At 40.6% G+C, this 27,884-nt stretch overlaps 1 protein-coding gene across 1 annotated transcript in view; it reads left to right on the forward strand.

Moving 5' to 3' along the window:
- The window catches only part of ADK (adenosine kinase), a gene marked incomplete in the record, with an annotated part of 3,127,006 nt that overhangs the window by 1,513,562 nt on the left and 1,585,560 nt on the right, over window positions 1–27,884 (forward strand). Inside the window, 1 exon segment of the mRNA XM_044056737.1 lies at window positions 10,361–10,533. Coding sequence (XP_043912672.1) covers window positions 10,361–10,533 — 173 coding nt within the window.

The raw sequence follows: 27,884 nt of genomic DNA on the forward strand, positions 1-27,884 counted from the left end.
GCTTTACTCCGGTTTTAGCCACAATGAAAGGTGGCAACCCTATTTCGCTCTCTGGTTTCAGCCAGAAGTGCTCTTCGCAGCACCCGCAATGTGCTCAGTAATGACTCCTGCAATTCGTACAGAGCTACATGTCTTGGTAGCGTATTTAAATAGGATTGCAGACTTTTTTTTTTTTATAACACCTGTTGCTCCTACTACTATTGGAACTGAGCATCTTTCTTGCAAATTGCTGTCATTTCTGCCTGCAGATCCTGACATTTTATGACTTTGTGTCTCTGTACACAAGACACTGTAGTCACTGGGTGTAGCGATTTCAATGATCGACTACTTTTGTCTTCTTTTCCTGGACCACTTGTATTCGGTTTTCTAGCATCTATCGTTTGAACTGTTGGTAATGGGTTGATACCATGTGATATAAACTTCATCATTTTCTATGATGCTTTGAGGTTTATGTTTCCAGTGTTTTTTCAGCCACTTCAGTACCATAATGCTTGCACAATCCCCAGTGCAACAGTCTTGCCACATTATTATGCCTTTCAGTATACAACCCTTCTGCCATTAGTATGTCACAGTCAGCAAGAAGGTGTGCAACTGTTTCCAATTCTGTTTTACAAAACTTACATTTGTCTGTTCTCCCACATGTTCAATGGACTTTGGAAACCAGCATGTACGTAGCTCACTCTGTTGGGCTGCCAATATTAACCAATAATCTCTTGGCTTGAATTTGTCTCTCCTTAACCATTCCTGCATTCGTTCCTGATCGATATGAGGTTCCTCCGGAAGTTCTATATACTTACTATATTTATGCTTTTTCCACATTTCTTGCCTTCTCATCTGGTCTTTCACCTTATATTCTTTCTTTTGTTTTTTGGCGCATTCAGTTGCTGCCTGATTTTTATCTACTTCTGGTTTGATTTCCATTCCTGCTTGATGCCGATATGCTTCTGCTAATTTAAGCAGAGAAGTCATCTTAAATTTCTTCTCGTCATGTTTCAAAACGTTCACAGCATTTTGGGTCTTCTGAGGTCAGCAGATGTGTGTGGAGTCCCATGATTGCAGATCTGTACATGTAATCAGTTTTCAAGGAGGCCCATCCCTCCTTCGGAACGGGAATATGTGATCTTGTTATGCACTGATTTTTATAGATCATTTGGTGAGCATGAAGCATCCTTGTTTTCCTGTCTAATCTATCCAACATGTTTTGGGGCTAGTCATTCACTCCAAAACTGTAAGTTAAGACAGGACGAACAAACTGGTTTATAGCTTGGATTTTGTTCCTAGATGTCAGTACTGTTTTTAAGATTAATTTAAGTTTTCTAAAGTATTCCTTACTAAATTTTATTCGCATTTGTTCATGTTTTATTGTTGATCCTTCATCAATTCCCAAATAAGTAAAACTCCCTCTTGTTCCAGTTCTTTTATATCAAATAACAGGGTTGAGAGGGTGGGCCTAATGGTTAAGGTGTTTGCCTTACAAACACAAGGTACAGGGTTTGAGTCTCACAAGGGATAATTGGCTAGGTTTAAAATTGCATGCAAGGGCAATTAGCGTAGTACTAATCTATGAACCTATTCTTGTCCCAAACTAATGTTTTCCTGGTGCTGCAGTTTTCCTGCATTAAAGGTTGCTTTTGCACACTTATCAGGACCAAATGGCATTCTTATATGATCTTAAAAAGTTTTGACAGCCTGCAGCTGTGCTTTCAATTCCTCATCTGATGAGCTATACAGTTTTAAATTATGGACTAAGAGAAGGTAAGTCTTTACACTTGATTGTTTTTTAGGAGCCAAATTGTAGCCATGGCCTAAGCTGGTAAGTAAACAGCTTAATGGGTTAATGGCAGGGCAGAATATCAGCGGTGACAGAGAGTCACCATGGAATATCCCCCTTTGAATTTTTATCCCTGGGATAATAATCTGTCCTTTATCATGGCTTAATTGCAAAGTGGTCTGCCACTGTTTCATGGCCACTGTAATGTAGTCGGTCAGTGTAGGGTGTAGCTTATACATTTTTAAGCACTTTTTATCCTTGAATGTGGGATACTATCAAATTTTTTTATAGTCAGTCCATGCCATACTTAAATTTTTACTTTTTACAGTTTACCAGTATGACTTCACTTAACAACAAATGATCCTTAGTTCCATATGACTTTCTTTTATTGCCCTTTTGTTCTACTACAATAATTGAGTTTTCTTCTAAATGACTATAAACTCTGACAGCATCAGTTTCCGTGTAGAGTTTATATGTCGTCGGAAGGCAAGTTATTGGCCTATAATTTTTAGAGTAGCTTGCAGGTTCACTCTTAAGTAGGAGCATTGTTTTGCCTGTTAACCAGATTGGTGTCGTTTGGGGTGCGCATATAAATAGTTCTTACCCATGGCTAAATCTTCATGCAAATATGTTAATACTTTAGCAATACTAATTGTTAAAAAGTTAATACTTTGGTAAAGGTGATGTCCACACAGATTACCATAATAATAACAACGGTCTAACTTCTAAGTCAGTGGTGAGAGATTTGGGCACACAGGTTGACAACAATCTTCATTTTGATCACCATGTCTCCACAGTGGTTAGGAAGGCCTTCTACATTGCTCACCTCATAAGCAAAGGCTTACCTTTCAGAAAAAAAAATATTATAACCCCCTTGCATACCAAGCAACCTCTGATCCACCCTTAATGGATGTGCTGCACATTCATAAGTCAAATGGTACATGATTCACTTGCTTTAGGTACCTTAACCTAGTAAGTGACATCAACAGGACTTGTTGGAGTGACAGGTATGTCCCCCAGAGGTTGCCTCTCCTCTCTGGGAAAAAACCTTCCAATACAGGTTAAACAGAGTCCCTCATTAGCTCTTTTTAAGCGCAACTTTGACAATTGGATGGGAAACTGTAAATTAACCTCAGGGGTTTCACCTTTGTCCCCCTTGGATAGGGCGGTTGGTGCTGATTTAGATCTGCTTTATAACATAGACCATGTCTCTAGACCCTTAAGGTTGAACTTGGCTAGGCTTGTACCATTAGCCTAGTAACCTGCTATGAACCTGTGATCAAAGACTTGATGATCATCTTTGTAATGACTGTAGTAATAATGAGTTTGCATCCAGTATATGATTTGATTCTTGCTCATTTGTTAACACCAGCATCTGAAGTTCATGACTGTTTGTTCCCTTTCATAAGCAGACAGGAAATGAGAAAACAAACTCTAAGCCAGTTAAAAACAGTTTTAAAAAAGCTGATGGGTATGGATTGTTGCAAATACAGGTAGTTTGACACATTTCTTGCTGTTCTGTGTGAAGTACAGAGTTGACTGTCCAGTTTAAGAACTGGACCTCCTCACTGGCCTGTACATCTTACTCTGGTACATTGTTTATTTCTTTTGTTGTTTGAGGCTGGGTCATTTGTAGGCATTCCCAAAAGAAGCAGTTATTCTTAGGAGGCCTACACACTAAAATAAAATAAATTAAAAATAAAATAAACTTGTAAAAATGTAGACAACACACTGCCACAGCTCGGAATCACCCGTCGATACTTTATTGAACAAAATCACAAACAGATTGAGCGCTTTCTTCCCTTAAAATAGGGATTTCATCAGACTCTATATACATTCAGAAATTCCCCCTTTAAGTACTTTTTAAAATAGTGATGTCACTCATTAAGAACTAATGAGCCTAATTTAAAGTGCTACAGGCATAAAAAATTGTTTTGTCTGTTATACATTCATAAAAACATTAATAAAACCTTTAAAAGTGTGCAGTAGTCTCTTTTAAAAGTGTTGTTCACCTTTATCGCTTACTATCTTTAAAATAACATGTTGTGTAAAGTTCATTTCATAAGGTCCACTTTTTTATTTAGTATAGGCTTTATAGACATAATTTCATTTAAGCCTGGAGGTATACTTGCTTGCAGTTTGATTTGCCATTTAGTTTCCATCTCTTCTATGTGGATCCTATAGTCACCATTCCTCGTTTTTTTTTTAACTTTCTCTAAAATACTAAACCTGAATTCTTTACAGTCCTGGGAATATGAAGGCATGTATTACAGAAAAATAGAAAACATTGATTTTAAGTGTAACAGGCTGTTTGAAACAAAATGTAAAAAAATGCAAAGAGATTTAGATGAATATAAGGAGAACAGGGCATATCTGGTAAAGTTTGAAAACAAGGAGAAATATAACAGATACAATCACAATGAGAACAAAAATGCACCCAGGGGAACAAAAGGAAAGGTGTACACTAATGAACATTATGATAAAGATAATTATGCCCCTCCACCTTTTCAATATCACTAAGAATGGGATGTAGGATTGGTAGAGGAAATAAATCAAAGGCCAACAGGATGGAACAAAAAGAACAGGTACAAAAAGTAGAAAGGATAGAAACCATTGAGGAAAATGGAATAATAAACACCATGAAAAGGGATATCATATCTACAATTATGCAGGGATAGAGTTAACAAAGGGACACTTTGAATTATGTATGAAAGGATTAAAATTTGTTCCTGCAAGAAGTTTTGACTACACTGAAACAATTATAGAGGTAAAGATGTTTTTGAGAAAGCTGAATTTGGCTTACTTATGTCAAGACCTAACAAAAAATGAAAGGAGAACTAACAACACAGAACCAAGAAATAAAAGTGTTTACAATCCACCCTGAGATCCTAATTTAAATGTTTTGGGAAAAGCTATCATGGAAGATGTATATCAGCTAAAAAGTAAAGAACAACATAAATTTAAATACAAAAATCTCAGTAAAAAAGAAAATGAGATCCTACAAGCTTCAAAAAGAGACCAGACCATTAGAATTATGAGACCTGACAAGGGAGGTGGGATGGTTTTCTATGATACATTAGAATATTCCCAAAAAATTTTTGAAATGCTCAATGATGTAGAAACATATCAACCATCTTCCCTGAATGAAATAAACATCAGCCACAAAAGGATAGATTACTACTTGGAAGATTATTTGTTAGAACAAAGAATTACAGGAGATTTATATAATTATTTAAAGATCTTAAATCCAAAAGTAGCCACTAGGTTTTAGACCAATAGTAGATGGACGTGGGTCAAAAACCATATCCCTTTGGAGTGGTTGTAGATAAATGGTTGAAACAGCAGGTCTCAAATAGTGAGCACATTCTCAAGGACTCATGGGACTTTTTAGGAAGAATAAAGAACGAATTTTGGAACAAGGATATAATTTTCCTTACCATAGATGTAGTAGAATTATTTACATCTATCCCCAAAAAAGAAGGGCTAGAATTTTTTTGGAGATTGTCTCCAAAAAAACACTTTTTTTTTAGAAAATGACAAAGATTTATTGGTTGAATTCATGGAAATAGTTCTTGATTATAATTACATCATCTTTGACAAAGAATATTACAGACAGCACAGAGGCGTAGCAATGGGAGCTTCTTGTGCCCCTGTCTTTGCCAATCTTGTACTTTTGGAGTGGGAACAAAAGTATGTATTTAATAGTGAATTCTTTCAATATATGAAATTATATGTGAGGTTCCTGGACGACATCTTTATCCTATGGCAAGGACCAGAGAACAGAATTACAGACTTAGTCCAATGCCTCAATGAGAGTACAGGATTCTTAAAGTTCACATAGGTTTACAACAAGAAAGGAATAAACTATCTCGATACATACATAGAAAAAGATACCAACTGTTTCAAATCCAAAGTCTACAGAAAACCATCCTTTAGTAACTCTTATCTGCAATACGCTAGTGACCATCCATTTAGACAAAAGAATAGTATAATAAAAGGCCAATTGATTAGAATAGCCAGAATGACCTCGAAACAAGATGATTTAGAAGGTGAACTAATTAAAGTTACTAACATGTTTCAAGAAAGGGGGTACCCTGTGAAAATAATAAAGGAATATGTTGATTACGTGAGAGGTGAATGGGGCAAGAAATATAAACCATTATTAGGGAATATGTGTACCCCACAAGAATGTACAAGTACAAAAGAAGTAGAAAACAAAAGGTTTGAAAGAGCTATGATTGTCCCATATGGAAGCAAGGCAGCAGAGGTAGAAAAAAATCATAAACAAAAACTGGGCTATTCTTAAAAATAACCCAAAATTATGGAACATTGGAGGTAGTAAACCAAACTTTGTTTACAAAGTTGGTCCAAATCTGAAAAAGAATTTTGAAATGGCATTTAAACCTATTAACAAGCATGGTACCACAACATGTGGCAATTGTTCATACTGTAAATACATTTGTCTAGATGAGAAGATAAAAATCAACAACCTGTTAAAAACTGTAGTAAGACCTGAGAAAGGGAACTGCCAGACTACTGGAGTGATATATTTGGCTATGTGTAAAACCTGTCCCAGTTTTTACGTAGGTAAAACTGAGAGAAGACTGAGGGACAGGATTTATGAATACACATAACCAAATAAGTACTAAAAACACCAACAATGTCCTATATAGACATATCAGTATCTCCCAGGACTATAAAGAATTCAGGTTTAGTATTTTAGAGAAAGTTAAAAAAAAAACGAGGGGTGGTGACTATAAGGAGGCACATAGAAGAGAGGGAAAATAAATGGCAAATCAAACTGCAAGCAAGTATACCTCCAGGCTTAAATGAAATTATCTCTATAAAGCCTATACTAAATAAAAAAAAGTGGACCTTATGAAATGAATTTTACACAACATGTTATTTTAAAGATAGTAAGTGGTAAAGGTTAACAACACTTTTAAAATAGACTACTGCACACTTTTAAAGGTTTTATTGATGTTTTTATGAATGTATAACAGACAAAACAATTATTTATGCCTGTAGCACTTTAAATTAGGCTCATTAGTTCTTAATGAGTGACATCACTATTTTTAAAAAGTACTTAAAGGGGGAATTTCTGAATGTATATAGATTCTGATGAAATCCCTATTTTAAGGGAAGAAAGCGCTCAATCTGTTTGTGATTTTGTTCAGTAAAGTATCGATGGGTGATTCCTAGCTGTGGCAGTGTGTTTTCTACATTTTTACAAGTGGACTTATGCTGCTGGGCTCAATTGTGTTTTTCTAGTAAAAATAAAATAAATAATACATCAGTAAAAATATCAGTATACTTTGTGCCTTGTTTCTCTTTTAAAGTGCCAAAACTCTGGAGCATTATCTTTGCGAAGCTGCTTTTGATGAGCCTATTAATTGTCTCGCTTTGTCTGAAGTACAGGCTAACACAGAAGTTCTTTGGCTAACAAAGTTTGCAGATGACTGCAAACTAGAAGCCATAATCGTAACTCCTAACGATGTGGACATACTACAAAAGGGCGTCACTGAGACAGATAACTGGTGTCAAAGCCATGGCCTGAAGTTCAATGCCAAAAAGTGTATTGTCATCCCCTTTGGTAAAAACTCTGTACCCATGAACTACCACATAGCTAGTAGTCTACTTAACGCTGAAAATGTGATGAGACCTTGGGACACAGGTGGTTAGTAGTCTCTCCTTTGATAATCACATCGCCACAGTGGTCAGGAAATCCTTCTACATGGCTCCTCTCATTACAAAAGGTTTCTCATCCAGAAAAAAAGAAGTCATTGTTCCCCTCTACTCATCACTCATTAGACCCATTATAGAGTGCAGCGCCCCTTTTGGTATGTACCTCACAAGACATCTACAACAACTGGAAAGGCCACAAAAATACCTCTCAAAGAGGATTACTGGCCTCAAACACGCAGACTTGTCTCAAAAAACTCCAGCTTTACTCCGTTGCATCTCTGCCCAACATACAAAGCTATGTCAAACTTAGAGCTGTTGGACATACTCCACTTAAAGAAATCCCAATCCCTTCGAGCTACACGCTCTAGGGACCTAAACCTTGTCACCACATGCTGGAGGGATAGATTCCTGTCCCAGAGACTTCCCATACTCTGGAACAGACTACCAATCTATGTCAAACAGAGCTCCTCATTAGCACTCTTCAAGAAAAATCTTGATTAGATGGGAGATAGGAAATTCACCCCGGGGATCACTTCTGTGGCTCTGCTCGACAGGGGCACAGGAAAATAATTTTCTTGGATGGCGAAAGCCAGGGTACATTTTTGGCTAGGCTTACATAGGCTCTAGAGCCAATAGCCTACTACCTAGCTATGAGTCAGCAGCCGCTCACAGTTCACTGAACAACTGGCCTGTAGAATGTGGTCCCAGTGTAACCCAAGGTATTTCTTGGCATGAAGGATAGCAAGGTTTGCATAATTAAATGGCATGGAAGGGAAAGCTAAAAAAACGGGGTTGTAATCTTCAGGTTCCACTTGACTTTAGACCCTTTGAATGTTGTCCGTTGCCAAGCCAGTGTTCTCTGTTTCATTCCGTTTGACTTGTGTCCCACTTAATTGGTATTGTTTCTTTGTAGAAATTGTGCTTTTTTGTTTTGTTTTAGCAAAATTAAAATTATGTGGATTTATTCCTTGTGAAGGTGATGATGTTTGCCAGTCTTGGGAACCAAAACATCTCTCCAATTGTAGGTACAACCGAGGTGATTCATTGAGTTTAGGTACAACTGAGGTGACTCATAAAGGATTGAGGTAGCACATAAAAACATAGAGCATACTGTCAGTGCTTTCAGCCGTACAGTAAACGTGACATACATGTGTGAAGTAGAACACAGATGCAGTAAATCTTATTACTTCAGTGTGTCCCCATTGACGTGGAAGGTATTCCCTTTGCAGCCACCATCAGAGCAGTCTCCCTCCCCACAAATATAAATAATGCCATCTGTTCCTCCGGTGTCAGCACTAATCTAGGTTTCCTTAAATAAGTAAATAACACTCTAAAGAGAGACTGGATTTTTGCATCACAATTTCTCCTTGAGGTAAACATTCTCCCCCTCCTCCCCTAGTACATATTTGTCCCCAAATGTCATCCTTTCCATTTTGAGACATTAAATAGCATCTAATCTGCCATTTAATGTTTTTTGAAATAAAGTATTTTCATCCATTTCCTGCTTTGTAAAATAAGGGAATACTATAAATCACCAGCTTACACTGATTGATGGTCACTGTCAAAGTTCCATTCGTGAACACAAGCGTCTGTCTGACTTTTTGTTGTTCGTGTAATGGAATATAGAAATTTGTGGGGGGGGTTCCCCTACTGCAAAGAAAACTGTTCACCATTTAGAAACACTAAGGCCCCTTTCCTTTGGGGCCACCTACAGCTGCCCAAAACCTTCTGTTTGAAGCTTCAGAATAGAATGAGCACCTTCCCTACGTTGTGGACCCATCACTCACTAGTTGCAGACTGAAGTATGCTGTTGCATTTTTACTAAATACTGGTACCAGATGTCATATTGCCATTGAGTGCTGGCTCAGTAGTATGGGAAATGGCCATTTCTATGGGATGAAGTGGAATTCTGGATACTGAAAAACTAGTTGGGGACAGAGAGAATCGAGTAGCTGTGCTGTCTTCTTCCTGGAGGTGTGTGAATGGGCAGTGTACTGCTGGTAGTCTAGTTGTGTTGTAGAACACAATCTGTCCTTTTGATTGTTGTAGTTGCTTCTTTTTGATCTGCCATATGACAGTAGTTCTGAATATTTGGACCACCATAAACAGGAAGGTGCATGCTTCTGTGTGTGTGTGTGTGTGTGTGTGTGTGTGTGTGTGTGTGTGTGTGTGTGTGTGCGCCCTAGCTTATGTGCATGTGGACTAGCTAGTCCAGCCACCACTACCTACTGATGTTCATTGCTGTGGCACTTGTGTCCGTACCCTTTCCCTAAATGTGTGCAACAATATTCTGGCCATTTAATCTGCCCTTCCCCCTCAACCTTTGCCTGCAGCCAGGCCACTCCCTGTATTGTAAAATGGTGACCTGTTTCTGTACTGTTGAAGTAGTCTCACATTACTGTGAAGGGAGGAGCCCAGCAACCATGCAGCACTGGGAAGTGCATTTTTTTTTGGGGGGGGGGGGGTCAAATGTTTTTTCTACAGCAGGTAGGCAAATTAAATAAATAAATTCTCAAAGAAGAGTTTGATTTGATAATAATCAGAAGCATTTTAAAAGTGTGAGATTTTTAGCGAGGGAGTTACAAAGAAGCCAGAAAGAAGACACTGAAAGTTTTTTTGGCAGCAGTCCTTGAATTTCATGCACGTTAGTTTTCAGTCATTACATTTCATTGAAAGAAAATAGATGAGCCTGCATTTTGAAAAGCATGAATGGAAAACTTGTATTTCATCAGCATGTCTTACGCATTTTTATTTTATGTTGATAAGAACAGAAGTTCAGTTTTGGGAATTTGGGGTAGAATTGTGCATTTACATGACATAAAAGGGATTGGAAGATAAGTTGTCGATGTTTAAGCTTTTCCCCAGTACAAAACTGATTTTGTAATTTTTTTTCCACCTATACAGTGGATGATTCAGAAACCATATAAAGTTGCAACATTCTTTGGCTGCATCGGAACAGATAAGTTTGGTGAGATTCTGAAGAAGAAGGCCGAAGAAGCCCACGTGGATGCTCATTACTATGAGCAGAGTGAACAGCCGACGGGAACTTGTGCAGCATGCATTACTGGAGACAACAGGTCAGAAAGCTGTTTCCTTATTAATGGTTTCATAGGAAAGAATCTGTCACTGTAGCATTTGCCACGTTGTCTGATATTCATTTAAGATATCCTAGTCAGATTCTGGTAGTTGCTGGCTACCCAGGTAAATAAAATGGTCTCAGGTAAGCAGGATACTTTTGGGGGGGATTGTAGAAATGTGTAGGTTGCATCGCCACCCACACACTTATGGGGACACTTCTGTTGGCTATCTAGAAATCTAGTTTGTTTTCTTGGACACAGACATTTTTTGTGGGTGGACATTGATAGAGCATGTACATGAATGTATATATGTATTTGTTGATCATGCCATGGTTCCACCTGTGTTTTACCTCATCTCAACCTGTTCAAATTTCATCATTGTGGATGGCTCTGGTATAATCCAGAATCATTCATAATCTGTTTTTACTGACCTCCCTGACAACTCTCTAGCCTATTAATTCTTGATTCTGATGGAAATAACTATTACAGAAGAGGGTGAGTATTGCACAGTATTGGTCTGTCATTGTGGGTAGCTTGTTTCTCCCAATTGTGACCCTTCCCTGAAATCCCAAGCACACCTTCCTTTTCAAATTGGGTGTTTAGAGAGGGGGTGACTTGCACCGTATTTTATTTAGGCTAGTAGCAAGAGAACATGTTGGGTAATATCCAATAGTGAGTCATCAGATTTATCATTCATAGCTTGAGAGAACAAGTTCAGCACCTTTTGTCCCTTGAGAAGATCGATGCCCTGGATTCCATGTTATAACTTATAAATTCTCATGTAGTCATCCATTTCGTTGATGAAGGTATGAAATGATAGGCTGAGTGTAAGTGGTGGTGGGAGTTCATTCTGTAAGGTAGAAGTCTGTGGGATATGAAGTTGTCACGTTTCACAGTAAAGATTATAACTTCTATTGAGTCCAAGTCCCATGTTGTGTTAAGGCCACAAAGGCATTATTCTAAGGTAGAGGGTTCCAATAGTAAGTAGTTATTTAATTCTCTGTATGACAGACATAGGTTCCCTTTAAGAAATAGATAAGATGTAGAAAAGATAGAAAATTGTTGCCATTTTCATATACAAGACAACACCAGTCTGGCATTTCTGTTTATGGAATATTTGCACCTTCAGTTGCACCAGATGGTATGGTGTATGCGAGTAGGTTACAGAATATACTCTAGTATTTATTCTATAATGGGGCTAAAAAGAGCTGTGTAGTAGAAGATCGCCACCTTCATGACACACTCCTGACCCCACAGAAGATTAGGTTGGCTACAGTATATGCGGTAATAGTTATGTGGGTAACAAATGACATGTCATTGGCTACAAGGACTGTAAGGTCAGCATTTAGTTCTTGTCTTCAAGTGGTATATAATTTTGGCAAATGCCAACATCACTGTACTTTTTGGACATTAAACAAAATGTTATTTGTCCTGCACCCTTAGTGTTTAACGTTAAGTATTTCGTAGGCAGCAGTTGACATCTAAAAATATATATAAAAAAAAAAGTGTGTGTGTGTGTGTGTGTGTGTGTGTGTGTGTGTGTGTGTGTGTGTGTGTGTGTGTCCAAGACGGAATCTTGAGGGACTTTGTTCATAACTGGGAGTGGTGAGAATAGGAGTCCTATTCTTAACCGTTGTTTTACCATGTAGCCATTTGAGGGCCCAAGTTGTTTCAGCTTTGATTATTTTTATATTTCTGAGTTTCTGCTTGTTGCCTTCATTTTGTTTAAATTAACTGTTTTAGCCAGATCTAGGTAAGCTGCATGAACAGATAAAACTTCATCCAGGGCAGCTTACCTAGAGCTCACATATTCAAATGTTATGAAGTTAAACATGCAAAAAGACCTGGCTTTATGAAAGCTACTGGGATACATCATGGAGAAGGATTCTTGTGCTTCAGTAAGGTCTCTGGATGGGCTTCTCTTTTGGATCGGGACAACTTTAGCCTGCTTCCAGTTATCAGGGATGTTGACCGTTTTTGATGGTCTGTTAAGACTGTGTAAGGGGAAAAAAACTAAGCAGATCCAAGGCAATCTATGATCACATCATCATCATCCCTTAGAGTAAGGATCCTCTGTGAAGTATCTTGGTCTCTGGTTGGGCTCCTCCACTTAACTTCCACCTGCATCTTGAAAAAGCATGTAAAAAAATAGTTCTCTACTTCTCTGAACAGAAAAAAACTCCCCTTGTATCGTGAACACTACCAGATTTATAACAGTGAAAGGACTCTTCCTCAACCCAAATTCAGCCTCCCTCTTATGTCAGCAGCCTCTACTGGAAAACAAAATATGTAGTTTGTTTTTTACACATTGACAAATAAATGATCATCACAGTATAACAGTTGGCTCCCAGCTAACCAAAGAGCAGACCTGCTAATAGAGTCAAAACTGTTCAAACTCCCAGTTCAGAACACTCCCTCCTTTAATCTCGGAATGAATGTGACATACCACCACATACAACCTAAGAATCTAGAGGCCCTAAAACACAAATCCCGCACTTCATACGATGCATTCACAGTTCTCAAGCACAAACTGCGCGAGTCCCACCCACCCACCTGAAGTTAAAGATTTCTCCTTGTATTCAAAGTTCTGTACTAAAATCACATTAAGTTAAGTAGAATGCACCTTTTACCCCTCAGGTGACATCATTTAAATCTGTTTTCCACTCTAACTCAACCACTAAGATGTTTTGCTCCTTTTCACGTCTGATTTTTTTACTTTAATTTCTCAAAAGTTTCGAAAATGTTGTACTTATTGTAAATTAATACATTTTTTTAACTGTGTATCTAAAGCATTCCTTTACCTTGTCATTAATGTAATTTTTTTATACTGTTCTTTTATACATCTGATCATTTTTTGACCCCGAGCTGGGACTGGAATTGGTCAGATTTAATTAGTGCTTTACCCTGGTAAACAAATTCAATTAAATAAATTTACTATGCTGTCTTTGATTACACACATTAGCTTCTTGATATTTGCCTAATTTCATAGAAACTGTGTTTCTGAGCTTACTAAGAGAAATTATCATTTTGGATCTAATTCGGAATGGAGTTGTATTGCAGGAGGGGTCAATGGGGGTTCTCTTTAGTGATGTCAGATTTGCCCAAACCTCTGTGTATTGTCTGTGTTATATCTCTTAATGGGGGTTCTCTTTAGTGATGTCAGATTTGCCCAAACCTCTGTGTATTGTCTGTGTTATATCTCTTGGCTCTGTTATGGTGATGTCATTTTGTTTTAGCACATTTCCACCTTTTCCTTCCTCTTCATTTTATTGTAGACTTTGTTGTGGCCATCCATCCTGCTAGTAAGCTTTATCTTGAATCAAACCTTGCGTCTGTGTATTGCTTTGAGTTGTTTTTAGAGTAGTGTTAGCCTTAGCCTTGTTGAATGGATCAGTGATAAAAGCTTATTTATTGGCTCAGAAATTTTTTTGCCCAAACCACCAGTCAACTTTGCAAGTTCCCGGCATTTGTGGATGTGTGTTCTGGATACTCCACCTGCCAAAAAGATGCAGGTATATAATTATGCAATCATACACATTAATGTACAGATATATATATATATATATATATATATATATATATATATATATATATATATATATATATTTTTTTTTTTTAACATTTGTTTACCAGGAAAGTTGGACTTGGAACAAAGCCAATTTTCAATGGAGGTCTGGGGAGAAATGCTCTAAATGCATGTCTTTGAAATGTGGGAGGAAATTGGAACACCCAGAGAAAACCCTTACGAATGCAGGGGGAGAATATGCAGACTCCACACAGAAGGCACTCCAGCCAAGAATCGAACCAGAGAACCTCTTGGTGTGAGGAGACAACGCTACTGCTGCACCACTGCACATTCCATATATACACATACCTATACATGTATGGGTCGGATTCACTCATTTGACTGACACCTATTTGACCAACACCCAACTGACCTAAATTTCATTTGACTGACAACTCATTTGACTGACACCTATTTGACCAACACCCAACTGACCTAAATTTCATTTGACTGACTCCCGTTTCCCCGACATTTAAGACGTAGACTTGTGGTTTTTCCTTCACCTGCGACTTGCTTGTGATAAAATGAATTACTGTAACTTATAGTGCTGTTAGAATTCCGATAGTCATGTAAAAATTAGTGTTGTAGTGTTTCTAAATGTAGGGTTGCCTCTTCCCATTTTTATGGGAAGTATTTAAAGTAATTTGGTGAATGTTTTGTGGGTTCCCAGCAGAAGTGGCAGTGTGTAGAGTACTGTAAGGCAAGTTAAAGGTATGTGCTGTTTTCCCCACTGTAGTTCTATCCTGGAGTTAATTTTCATTATTAAGGGGAGTGTGGGGGGCACAGCATCCCAACCTAGTTTGGTTGTACATTGTCCCATTTCTGTTAAAAGGGTAAGTAAGTAGTTTTTAAGTTCTAGAAAGGGTTAGTTATTGGTGTTCTAAGTGTGCTTGTCTATGGTTTAAAATTTAGTATGTTGAAATTCAGCATTGTAAGCTGTCTGTGAAATGGGAGTCAGTCAAATGAGTTGTCAGTCAAATGAAATTTAGGTCAATTGGGTTTTGGTCAAATGGGTGTCGGTCAAATGAGTTACAGGTTAAGTGAAGCAGACCCATATATATAATGTGTGTGTATATATGTGTGTGTGTGTATATATATATATATATATATATATATATATATATATATATATATATACACACACACACACACACACACACACACACACACACACACACACACACACACACACACACACACACACACACGGGTCTATATGACTTGGTCGACAGTTCATATGATCGACTGTTTATTTGGTCGACAGTTCATTTGATCGACAAGCATTTTAGGTGGGGGGCTGTGCCCCCCTAACTATATATATCAACTCCAGGGTCACACAACATTGGGGAAGGGGGCAAATGCTTGTCGATCAAATGAACTGTCGACCAAGTCATATAGACCCATATACACACATATACATATGTGTGGACCTATGTCAGATGATTGAGTTTTCAGCAACCTAAAATTCATACGGTCGAGACCATATGATCAAGTTTCTGAAAACTCAAACATAAGCCAAAAATAAAAACACACACAAACATACAAATCTACTTTTTTTTTCAATTTTGCAGGGGGGGCAAGCCCCCCTACACCCTCCACACCCCCTGCAAATTATGTTTACCAGCTCCGAGATCACACTACATTAAGCAAAGGTAGATTTCCCGATTCGCTCTGTACCGCAATCTCCATTCAAAAGTTTCAAGTTTTCAAAAACTCTATCATATGGTGTCAGCCATATGAATTTCAAGTTTCTGAAAATTTGATCAACTGAAGGTGATAGGGAGCCATATATATATATATATATATATATATATATATATATATATATATATATATATATATATATATATATATATATATATATATATATATATATATATATATATATATATACTGGATGTGTTATTAGAAGGCACGCTTGGCTCAAAGAACAGCCTCTTCAAGAACCTGTCAAGGCTAAGCTTTTGGATGTACCTTTGCATAAAGACAGTCTTTTTGGAAGCAAAGCTGAGGAGGTACTTAAAAAGATGGAGGATAAGGCCAAGTCCATACAAACTGTTAAGGATTTTCTGCAAGTTCAACCCCCTCGTTTTAGCAGGAATTACCCTTCCAAGAGTTGGACCTTTCCTGATACCAGCCGACAGAACCGTTCCAGGACTAGAGGTTACAAATCTTCTAGGGGGCAGGCGGCTAACCCTCAAAGGTCTAGGCGGTAGCAGGCTTCCACTTCTAAGGCGGGAAGCTCCAAGCCTGCATCCCAGTCAAAACACTCTCAATGACTTTTACAACTTCTGCTTGTTCTTGCTTGCCTGGAGAGTCCTTTAGGGGGAACGTTGGCCCTTTTTTCAGATGTCTGGGTCACTATCACAGATGACAAATGGGTGCTCGGAACGGTGTACCTAGGGCACAAGTTTTCTTTCTGCACTTTTCCAGATCCCAAGGGATTCCCAGACGTTCCTCCAAATCAAAAGGCAGAAGTAGAAAAACAAGTTTTGTCTTTGTCTCATCTGGGAGCAATAGAATCAGTTCCTGCCCAGCAGGTAGGCCAGGGCTTTTATTCCAGGCTTTTCCTAGTTCGAAAAAAGAAGGCACCTGGCGTCCTATCCTAGATCTTTCCATTCTGAACTCTTTTCTAGTAATTCAAAGTTCAAAGTGCTCACTCTGCATCAGTTGCTACCAATGCTAGAAAAGGATTCCTGGCTGGTAACTTTGGATCTCAAAGAGGCTTATCTGCACATCCCTATTAGGGAACGTTGCAGACAGTATCTTCGTTTCAAATTGGGCAAGCAACATTATCAATTCTCTGCACTGCCCTTTGGCTTATCTACTGCTCCTAGAGTCTTCACAAAATGCCTGTACCCAGTCATTGCTTTTTGCAGGCAGAAGAAAATTCAGATTTACCCATACTTGGACGACTATCTGATTTAAGCAAGTTCTCAGGAACAGCTAATAAAGGATCTGGAATTCGTAAAGACTCTTCTCTCTTCCCTAGGTTACACTCTCAATGTTGAAAAATCAAAAGTGGTCCTGGGAGTGAGTCTAAACACAGCCGCCCAGATGATGCATCTTACCCAGGAGAAGCAGACAACTCTTTCAGTTTACTTCAAGGACTTGGCAAGCCTGTCCCAGCTCCCTGCAAGAAAATACTTGCTAGCTCTGGGATTCATGACATTTTGTATTCTCATGACTGCATCTGAGGAAATTGCAGTGGTACCTCAAGAACATTTGGTGTCAACACACACAGGACCCCTGGATATGATGATTCCTCTGCTTCAATCTCAGCAGATGGAGTTTCTATGGTGGGCAACAGCCTGTCTAAAAAAAACAAAGGCATGCCTTTTCGACCACCTCCTGCCACTCAAGTTCTGACTACAGACGCAGCGGACTATGTCTGGGGAGCACACCTGGATGGCAGATGCATACAGGGACATTGGAACGCCCAGCAGATTCACCTGCACATAAATCTAAAAGGGTTGATTGCAGTTCAGCAGGCCTTACTAGCTTTCAAGCATCTTCTTTCTCCAGGAACCCTGCTTGTCAGAACAGACAACACCACAGTCATGTGGTACATCAACAAGCAGGGAGGGGACTCATTCTTACTCCCTGTGCAGGCAGAGCATGATTCTTTGGTCCATGGCAGCATCCCTAGACCTGCATCTCCTAGCTCAGTTTCTTCCAAGAAGGCTCTGTGTTTTTGGCAGACCAGTTGAGCAGGTGAACCCTTGATCCTCATGAGTGGCAGCTGAACAGAGCAGTCTTTTACGGTATCATTCAGTGTTGGGGCACACCTCAGGTGGATCTCTTCTGCTTCCCAGACAACCGTCTTCTACTTCTGTTTTGCACCAGACAGCATCCCAGCAGACCCTCGAGAGTGGATTCTCTGTCCTTCCCTTGGACGTTGCTATCAGATTATGCCTTCCCTCCTCTTCCTCGTCTTCCCAGAGTGTTATTGAAGATCAGGGACGAACGACCAAAGACTATTCCCATAGCTCCGGACTGGCCCAGACAGCATTGGTATCCACTGCTTCGCAGTCCTTCCCAATTTCCTCCTTGGCATCTTCCTCTGAAGCCAGATCTTTTGGTTCAGGAAGGGGGAATCATTCTGCATCCTCATCTTCAGTCCCTCCATGTAGCAGCATGGCTCCTTATATGACTCCTTCCTTTTCTTCCCTTTCCCAGTAGGTGGTTGACGTGCTGAGGAAGGCCAGGAGGCCTAACACTAGGAAGTCCTACACTAGCAAATGGGAAAGGTTCTCTCACTGGATGCAGGGAATCTTCTTAGCCTACCCTTCCTCTGATCCTGAATACCTGGCTGAATTGCTTCAGAGTGGTCTTTTTTTCTTCTATCAAATTACATGCTTCAGCCATTTCTGCTCATTGTTCTTTTGAACAACCCATTTTTTCTCATCCTCTGATGAAAATGTTTCTCAGAGGTGCTTGCAACTTAAAACCTCCCAGAAGGGCACCTACTCCAGCCTGGGATCTTAATTTTGTTCTAGAGAAACTCACTCTTCCTCCTTTTGAGCCAGCTGCCTCTGCGGATTTGAAGTTTCTCTCTTGGAAGACTGCTTTCCTCTTGGCTATAATTTCAGCATGGAGGGTTTCGGAGCCGCAAGCTTTGGCTGTGGAGCCTTTTCTTATTTTGCATGCAGATAGTGTCTCTCTCAGAACCATTTCCTCCTTTATGCCTAAGGTGGTTTCTAGTTTGACTCTTAATCAGTCCATACATCTTCCTACCTTTTTTCCTAATCCTTGAAATAGAGGTGAAAGGATCCCACATTCTCTTGATGTGCACAGACAGCTCAGGTTTTTACCTGGACAGGACTAAAGACCTTCGGAAATCAGCACAGTTATTGGTCAGTTTTACCCCTGGAGCTCAGGGCAAGGCTATTTCTAAGCAAACCATTTCCAAGTGGATTACACATTGTATCACCTTTTGTTATTCCTTTTATGGCAAGGTTCCTCCTCAAGGGGTTAGGACCCACTCAACTAGAGCAGCTTCCACTTCTGCAGCCTTTTTAAGTGTTGTCCCTACTAAAGATATTTTGGAGGCTGCCACATGGTCTTCTATTCACACTTTCACGAAACATTATAATTTACCTCTGTTTTTCCAGAGCCAGGGCAGGGTCTGCCACTACTGTGTTGCAGGGCATTATCTCCAAACCTTGATTCTGTTGGTTCCTCCTCCCTTTTCTCTGGGCTTTGGTAATCAATCCATTGGTTAGGACTGAAACACGATGAACATAGTACAGTTGTGTACACTTAACATAAATGTAGATGTTCGAGTGTATTCACTGTTGTAGTTCTGGTTTCCCTCCCTCCTTCCCCCTTTTTTGGTCCTCTCCTATTCTCTTTTCCTGAGGTACAGGCTAAATTGGATATTATTTGCCAAAATTGCTTTTGGTTTAAGCCTTATTTCTGGAGGCTTCTGACTGTTATGGCAAGAAAGACTGAGGAAGTGGCGTCGGCTGCCTTCTTTTGTATCGGACGCCCTGACGTCCTTTACAACCGATGGCAGCCAGCGTCATTTTTACTTACCGTTGGTATTCTGGCCAATCTAAGGCTACCAGGAGCCGGATAACCCATTAGTTAGGAATACAACAGTGAATACACTCAAACATCTACATTTATGTTAAGTGTACACAACTGTAATTTTTATTTAAGTGTATAAAAGTATGTAAAAAGTGCATATTGTATTTTTTGTTATGGAAGATACTAGTTCAGTATTTAAGGACTGGACACTGGGAAATCAAAATTGACTATAGGGAATTATTTTGACAATTAAATGTTATATCTAATATCCTACTCTGGTTTAAATTACAACCTTTCCATAGCAACTGTCCTAAAGATGAGAGTGGCAAGATTGTCATGTTATTTTTTAGAACATTTGTTTTTTATATTTGCCATAGATTTAAGATTTTGTAGACTTTATAGCATTCTTAGATGGTTAACTAAGTCGGTGTTAATATTTATTAGTATTTATTGAGTTGTTTGCATATTTTATGACAAGAGAAAAAGTTGTCCACTTTATGGCTGTTGCCTTGGCAGCCATCAGTGTGAGTCACTTTAGTCCACTAAAGTAACTTTTAGCAATTGATGAATTCAGGAAGGTAACACATTGAAAGCCACTTTTAATGAACCTTAGACTAGTTTTTTTTTCTGGGATAAGCCCCCATGTGCGGGGGGGGGGGGCAACGACACCACCAGCCCCCAAGACTTGTATATACTCATTCCACAGTCTCAGAGCATTGGGATAATGGGCAGACTTCATGGGTGCTGAAAGTGTTTTTCACTAAATTTGCTGAAAAAATTCCTTGGACAGATGACAAGCTTCTCCATCAGAATTTTTTTTCAGTAAATCTTGATTCCCATGTGCTTGTGTTTTCAAGCTCCCGTGTCGAAACTGTGCAGTGGATGACCTGTGGATCAGTTTGGTTGTTTTTTGTTGCATATTTTAAAACTGGCCATAAGAGCAAAGGATTAATGCTATAAGCAGTTAATGAGCTGCTTTATGTGGTCCAGGGTTTCAGGGTTTGATTCTGTAGCCCTGCTGTCTGCCTGATGAGTCATTTAACCAGACAGTGCTGCTGGTTAGAGATTCAAAGCATTTCATATAGATCGTGTACCACCTTTTTCATAAGTGCCCAAAAAAAGAAATTAAAAAAAAATTGATTTAAAAAAAAAAAAAAAAAAAAGGGCAAAATAATACTAAGTCTGAGATGACAGTCTTGGAGTATTTCCTTTTCTCTGTAGTATGGCTATCTCAGAACTGGTGTGACTAAGCAGCAAAGGCTTGGGGAATGAAGTGGGGATTACTTGAAATTCAAAAAAGAATAACTTTAAAGGAGAATTTGTTGGAACTCAGTTCATTTTTTCTTTGTTGTTATAAGTCTATTGGAACTCAGTTACAAGTCTTGGAATGAAAATAGGGTAACCTCCTAGTCCCCCATATAGATTTAGCAAGCCAGAACAGAATTCAGGACAGCAATATTGGGGCAGTAGTATGAAAATAGAGGTGTTTTATTGAAAGGAGATGCAAGCAGTGCATGTGAGGAGCCTCCCCTGAATTGGAGCCTGCGCTTGGATGTAAGGAAGCATGTACCAATACAAAGAGAAGCATAGAAAAAAAAGAGATTAAAAGTACACATGTGTGGGTGGGGTAGCGTAGCAGCGATGTGAACCCTCCCCCTTCCATCAACAAGTAGCAACTGGAAGGGAAATCTTCTGAAACAGGATAGGGTATGATGAAGATAACGAATGCAGAGGAATTTGATAGGGTAGTTCCTTTCATACCAATCACTGTTTCCATTTTGTTTTATGACATGCACTTCTGCATAGGATGAATTGGTGTATGAGGAGTGTTGTGTAGATAAAGGTACATGATTTTTTTTTCTTTGTGTGTGTTTTTTCCTGATCGGCTCCTGATCTCTGAGCTCTGGGGTGAGGCCTTGGCTGCTGATCTCAGTGGGCTTCTGTTGGCTCCGAGTTTGTCTGTGCGCAGTCTCCCCCTTGGTATCTCAGCTCCTGCAGGCTTGACTCTGACTCCTCTGTCAAATTCAAGGGGTGCGGCTCCCTTACTTGTTTCCCAGGAGGTCTGCTGTCCTTCAGCATTTGACATGGTAGAGAGGGTTCTTTCAAGTGGGTCAAGATGCCTGACGATTTCCTCTTCAGAATCTGCCCCGACTCGCTCTGTTCTGGGTATGTTTCCGACCTTCCTGTCATCTCAGGGACAGCCTGTGCTTGCTTTGCCTCAGGGAGCAACCTTTAGGGAGCTCCCAGAAGTTTGCGAGTCCCCCCCCCCCTCCAAAAGAGTCTCAATGAGGCTCCTCGCAAGCTAACATTTAAAAAGAGGAATTTGGACTCCTTCCCAGAGACCCTCATAGATGACACTAACTTGGAGGAAGGGGAAAGTTCCTCCAGGTCACCCCCCCACCCGAAGATGTCTCCTTTGTAGACATCATGGAACTCCTATGCCAAAGAGGGGGGGGGTGATCTGCCCAGAAACCAACCCTGGACGAGTCAGTTTTTCTGGAGGGCATTAGGCACGGGCCCGTCTACCTCCTGGGTGTCCCCCCCCCCCTGCAGACCCACTGGTGGACCTAATCACCTCCTCTACAGCATGGAAGGAACCGGACACTGTGGAGCCTATTCCAAAAAGGCCAGACAAAGTTCTTAGCCCCCCACTGGACAGGACCAGCTGGCGTAAGGGATCCCCAGTAGGCTCTGTGGTGGTGGCAGCTGCCACCAAGAAAGAGCTCACCCAGGAGAGCTCTACGGTCCATCCTCCTGACCAGGAGTGAAGGACAATTGATCACATGGGGAAGCGAGTGTATGCTCCTTCACCATAAGGGCGCTGAATTACATGGCACACGTCATCTGGCTACAGCGTGACTTAGTCAAGGAAGTCGCTAAGTTGTCCCTAGAGTCCACGCAGGCAGAGGATAAGAAGATATTCTCTGTGCGCATGGCCACTCTGAAAGTGGTTGCGAATATGTCCATGTGCCTCCTTTCCCATACCACGGAAGGACCCGCCATGAGGCACCACGCCTGGCTCCAGCTATGTCAGTTTTCGGAACCCTTCAAGGCGTCATTTGCTAATGCCCCCTGTGATGGTTCTTCCCTGTTTGGGAAGTCCATGTGAGAGACTCTAGTCCAGAGTGAGAAGGATGGGAAGACACTGTCTGCCATTGGGATCTGCTTCTCTGCCCCCCCAAAGATCCTTTTCAAGGAATCAGCAAGAGGCAAAGAAGATGTGGTTCTGGAAATCTCATTTCTCCCAGGACTCTCTAGACTCTTCTTCCCCAGAGGCAGAGGGGGTTAAAATAGATGCCGGCCCAGAGGCAGAGGTGGCCCGAAGAACTTCGGGTCTCGAGAACCATACTTAGACAGACCCACGCAACAGCCCTGAGGGATTGCCTGACTGCTCATCTCTGGAGGCAGTTGGGGGGTCATCTTTTCTTACATCCAATGGAGTGGGAGTCTGTTACAATAGACTGTTGGGTGTTACAAATCATATCCAGAGGCTACTCCATCCCATTTGTAAATCCACCTCACCCACCAAAACTCTTCCCAGAAGTTCCACCTGCATAAAGGGAGGAAGCAGCACTGGAGATAGAAAAGCTGCTAAGAAAACGAGTCATTCAGCCGTCTCCCTAGACCAATCCGGATCGGGCACCTATTCCAGGTTCTTTTTAGTGCCAAAGAAAACTGGGGACCTAAGACCCATTCTGGATCTTTCCACTCTGAACATGTCAGTAGCCAAGGAGAAATTCTGGATGGTCACGCTTCAATCCATTCTGCCCTACCTGCAAGCAGAGGATTGTATGTGCTAGTTTGACCTCCAGGACACTTGCTATCATATTAAAATGAACAGGCGCTCCACAGGATGTTATACGTGTTCGTGTTTCACTGTTGCAGTCATCACATTTGGGTTATCTGCCTACAGGTAGCCCTCAGTCGGCCTGAATACCAGAGTCTTGGGATTTCTGCATCAGATGCTGTTGCTTCTTCCATGACATCCGGTCGCCAGGGGTGTAAAACATGCAGCCGATGTCATTACATCAGTCTTTCTTGCCGTGCAGTGCCCAAAGCAGAAGTGGTTCGCAAGTGCTGGTCGGCCGCCTTCTGAAATTTTCATTTTTCGAGTTTCAAATCTGAAATCTTCTAAAAGGTAAGTACCCCGTTGGGGATCCTTTTTTTCTTGCTCTAACCAATGCCAGAAAAAGTTAATAATTGTCTTGCCTGTGGAAAGCAAATACCTCACAGAGATTTTCATTCTTACTGCATCACCTGTTTAGGCCCAGACCATGACGTCCCTCGCTGTCAGTTTTGTGCCTTGTTCAATGCCTGAACTATTTGCCGTCGGGCTATTTTTGTCGCTAAATTTTTTTACTCTCCATCTCCATATTCCAAAATGGCTTCAATAAGCCATCCGACTACTGATTTTCTGAAAAAATGTAAGGAAAAAGACAGACAAAAGTATAGGTCTAAAACTGCCGACGACGTTACTGTTAAGCTAGTCGCCAGTACACCGGTACTCAGTGAGATGCTTTCGCAGCCCCTGAAACCTGAAACCCACGTCTACAGATTTGCAGGCCTCTACTGAGACCCATTCAGAGTCCAGTATGCCGCGAGATGATTCTTCAACTATGGAACCTGCGGATGTCTCTACCTTGGATGGGTCCGGAGCCGCTGTGCAGGCACCGGCTTCTGAGGGTGTATTCAGGCCTTCCAATTTTCATATTAAACAGACGACTTTGTTTCAAACCAAAAATACCGAATTTGTCAGGCCTAAAGTTTGCACTATTCCTAGGAAACCGACGCAAGCGCATTCTCAGGCCCACATGCCACAAAAACGAATGCTTAGAATGTCTGAAGACCTTATTACTTTAATCATGGGAAGTCAGCCTTCCCACTCAAAAAGACCAAGAACTGATTTTCCTTCTGATTCTGATCAGGAGTCTGATAACTCTGATTACCAGGACATACCCTTATCTACCTATGAGGATTCGGATGCAGAGGATTCCATTCCCTCTGCTTCCCCACCAGAAGATTTTTCTTTTGGTGAAACCCTGCATACCCTTAGAGAGCATTTCTGTTGGAAGAGCCAGGACTACTCTCAGTCCAAAAAGAGACTCAGGGAATTTTTAAACTTGCCTCAGCACTGGCCTCAAGCTATCCCTCCAGTTCTGGAAATTGTAGATGTCTTCCTGGAATCCACCCTTATTCCTGATACTTTGCCTCCAGCTCCCAGGAAACCTGACAGGTACTATAGAGTACCTAATTCCCACAAATTCCTCTTTAAGAATCCTGCTGCGGATCCAGAGACCATTTCCCAGGGACGTAAAGGCATTAAGGCTACAATGGCCAAAAATCCGACCCCTTTGGACAGGGATTCTAGGGCTTTAGACAGATGGGTTAAGAAGGTGTACACCTCTACTACTCTTGCCATCAGGGCTTTAAATTGCCAGTTTCATATGTTAAAGTATCAGTAACATGTTATGGAACTAATTAAACAGAAAATGATGTTGATTCCTGATTGTGCAGAACATAAAGATTTACAAGAGTTAATGCATTCTGCTAACCAAGTTGGTAAACATACTTTGCAATGTGGTTTTGATGCCTTAGAAGCATCTTGCAGGGCTGCTGTTCTTAGAAGGCATGCTTGGCTTAAGGAACAAAACTTGCCAGACCATGTCAAAGCAAAATTACTAGATGCACCATTAAACCAAGAGCATCTATTTTGGCAGTAAAGCAGAAGCCCTCAAAAGGATGGAGGAAAAAGCTAAATCTATGCAAACTGTTAAAGATTTCTTACAAGTTCAGCCACCTAGATACAGTAGGCATTGGCCTTCAGAAAAACTGGTCTTTTCCAGTCCCTCCCAGACCTTCTCAGTCCAAACAGAGGGGCAGCAGACCACCACGACTACATTCTCAGGTTATGCACAGATCTAAGCAATGGAGTGCACCCACATCCAAAACGGAGAGTAGTAAGTTGCCATCCTATGGTAAAATCTCACAATGACTTATCCTTAACTCTTCCAAGCCTTGCCCAAGTACTTGCACCTTTAGGAGGGAAACTTGCCCTGCACACCAAAAATACAAAAAAAATAATCTCAGCAAACTGGAAATGTCCTACAATAACATCGCCAGATTTGCAGCAGGTAACCCATTTAGAACCCATCACTGCCTTAATTTAAAACAGCTAGGATGGCTTGAACTACAAAATCTAATTAAATACCATCAACTAACTATAGCTCACAAAACCCTTTACACACCTTCCAAAACACCTATTCTTTCCACGCTAATCACTCCCTATAAAAACCTAGATTCCTTAAGGTCTTCTCAGAAACTTCTAGCACATACTACTAAAACAAACAACAAGGCTGGTGACTCACTTTTTTCTAATATAGTTGGAAAAGTCTGGAATCTCCTACCAAACGAACTCTCCACACTTCCCTCACTTTCTTGTTTCAAAAACAATCTGAGAGTGCATCTTAAAACTCACTGGTTATGCCCATGCTCTAAACCTGACTAGCTCAAGTGTCACTAAATACTCAGATCTTCCCATCTACTCATCTAAAGAAACTTCTTCCTTATAAAACTATTTCTACTAACTATCTCTAGAACACCTAATATATATTACTTTCATTTGCTCTGACTGTATTCTGCACTGTAAATTTTGGGATTTTTAACTGCATCCTTTGTTATGCCTGTATTCTACACTGTTAATTTTTTACTATGATAACCTGTAATAGGCACTGTAAATAGAATCTATTTGTCTTCTATATCCGTAGATAGAATTGTGTTAAATTCATTGTCTTACCTAGGAGCTTATCTCCCGGGCCTCTACTGAAAATGGACATGTATCCAGTTAGACTAGCCCGGTAAACAAATGTAAAATAAAATAAAATAAATAAATAATAAAAACATTACCCAGGACAGATGGGTCTTAAACATTGTTTCCCAGGGATACAGATTCCACTTCCACTCACTCCCAACCCCAAGTGGATGGCCAGACCTCCCCCCAAACCAATGGGCAGAGGCCCAAAAGCAAGTACTTTCTCTTCTCAGTATCAAGGCTGTTCAGCCTGTCCCAGCAGAACAAAGGAGACAAGGCTTTTATTCCAGACTGTTTCTGGTACCCAGAAAAAAAAACTCTTGGCGTTCTATCCTGGATCTGTCTGTTCTGAACACCTTTCTGGTGGTTCCAAAATTCAAAATGCTTACTCACCACCAGCTGCTCCCTATGCTAACCCAAGGACTGCTGGCTAGCTACCCTATACTTAAAAGAAGCTTATCTGCACATTCCTATAAGGGTATCCTGCAGGAAATGCCTATGTTTCAGCGCAGCAGGCTCTATGCACTATCAGTTATCTGCACTTCCCTTTGGCTTATCTACTGCACCCAGGGTATTCACAAAACTGCCTAGCTCCAGCCATTGCATATTGCAGGTAGAGAAGAATTCAAATTTACCCATACTTGCCCGATTGCCTGATTCAGGTGGAGAGTCAGGAATTGCTACTACAGCACCTGACATTTGTAAAGAGACTTCTGACTTCACTGGGGTACACCATCAACGAAAAGGAATCACATCCGGTACCCAGCCAACAGATTGTATTCCTGGGAGCAAGCTTGAACACAACTTCCCAGATGGCATTTCTCACTCAAAAAAAAAAAAAAAAACAAATTTATTTGACAAACTACTTCAGTCTACTGGCCACCAGAACCCAGCTATCTGCAAGAAAAATACATGCAAGCCCTAGGGTTCACGGCCTCTTGCATTCTACTAATTCCATATGCAAGACTGCATATGAGGAAACTTCAATGGTACTTAAAAAGTCTGTGGTGTCAACATTTTCAGGACCTGGAAACAATGATTCCTATCATTACTTGCCTAAGGACAGAGTTCCTTTGGTGGGCAGAGACCTGCTACCACAACAAGGGACTCCCTTTCACTCAACCTCCTGCCGCCCAAACCCTAACAACAGACACATCAGACTATGCATGGGGGGCTCACATGGCAGGACAATGCATTCAAGGCAAATGGAACCCAAAGCAAATGCACCTGCATATCAATCAAAAAGAAATGTTAGCTGTACAGAATGCTCTGACAGCCTTCAAAAGCCTTATTCCTCCAGGACAACTATTGGTAAAGACAGACACCACCACAGTTATGTGGCACATGAACAAGCAGGGGGGGGGCCCATTCCTACCCACTCTGCAGATTAACCATGGCTCTGTGGAACACAGCCTTGAGCAACCAAGTGCACCTGCAAGCTCTATT

Source organism: Protopterus annectens, chromosome 14.part0, assembly GCF_019279795.1.
Source record: "Protopterus annectens isolate FY-2018-M chromosome 14.part0, PAN1.0, whole genome shotgun sequence".
Lineage (NCBI taxonomy): Eukaryota > Metazoa > Chordata > Ceratodontiformes > Protopteridae > Protopterus > Protopterus annectens.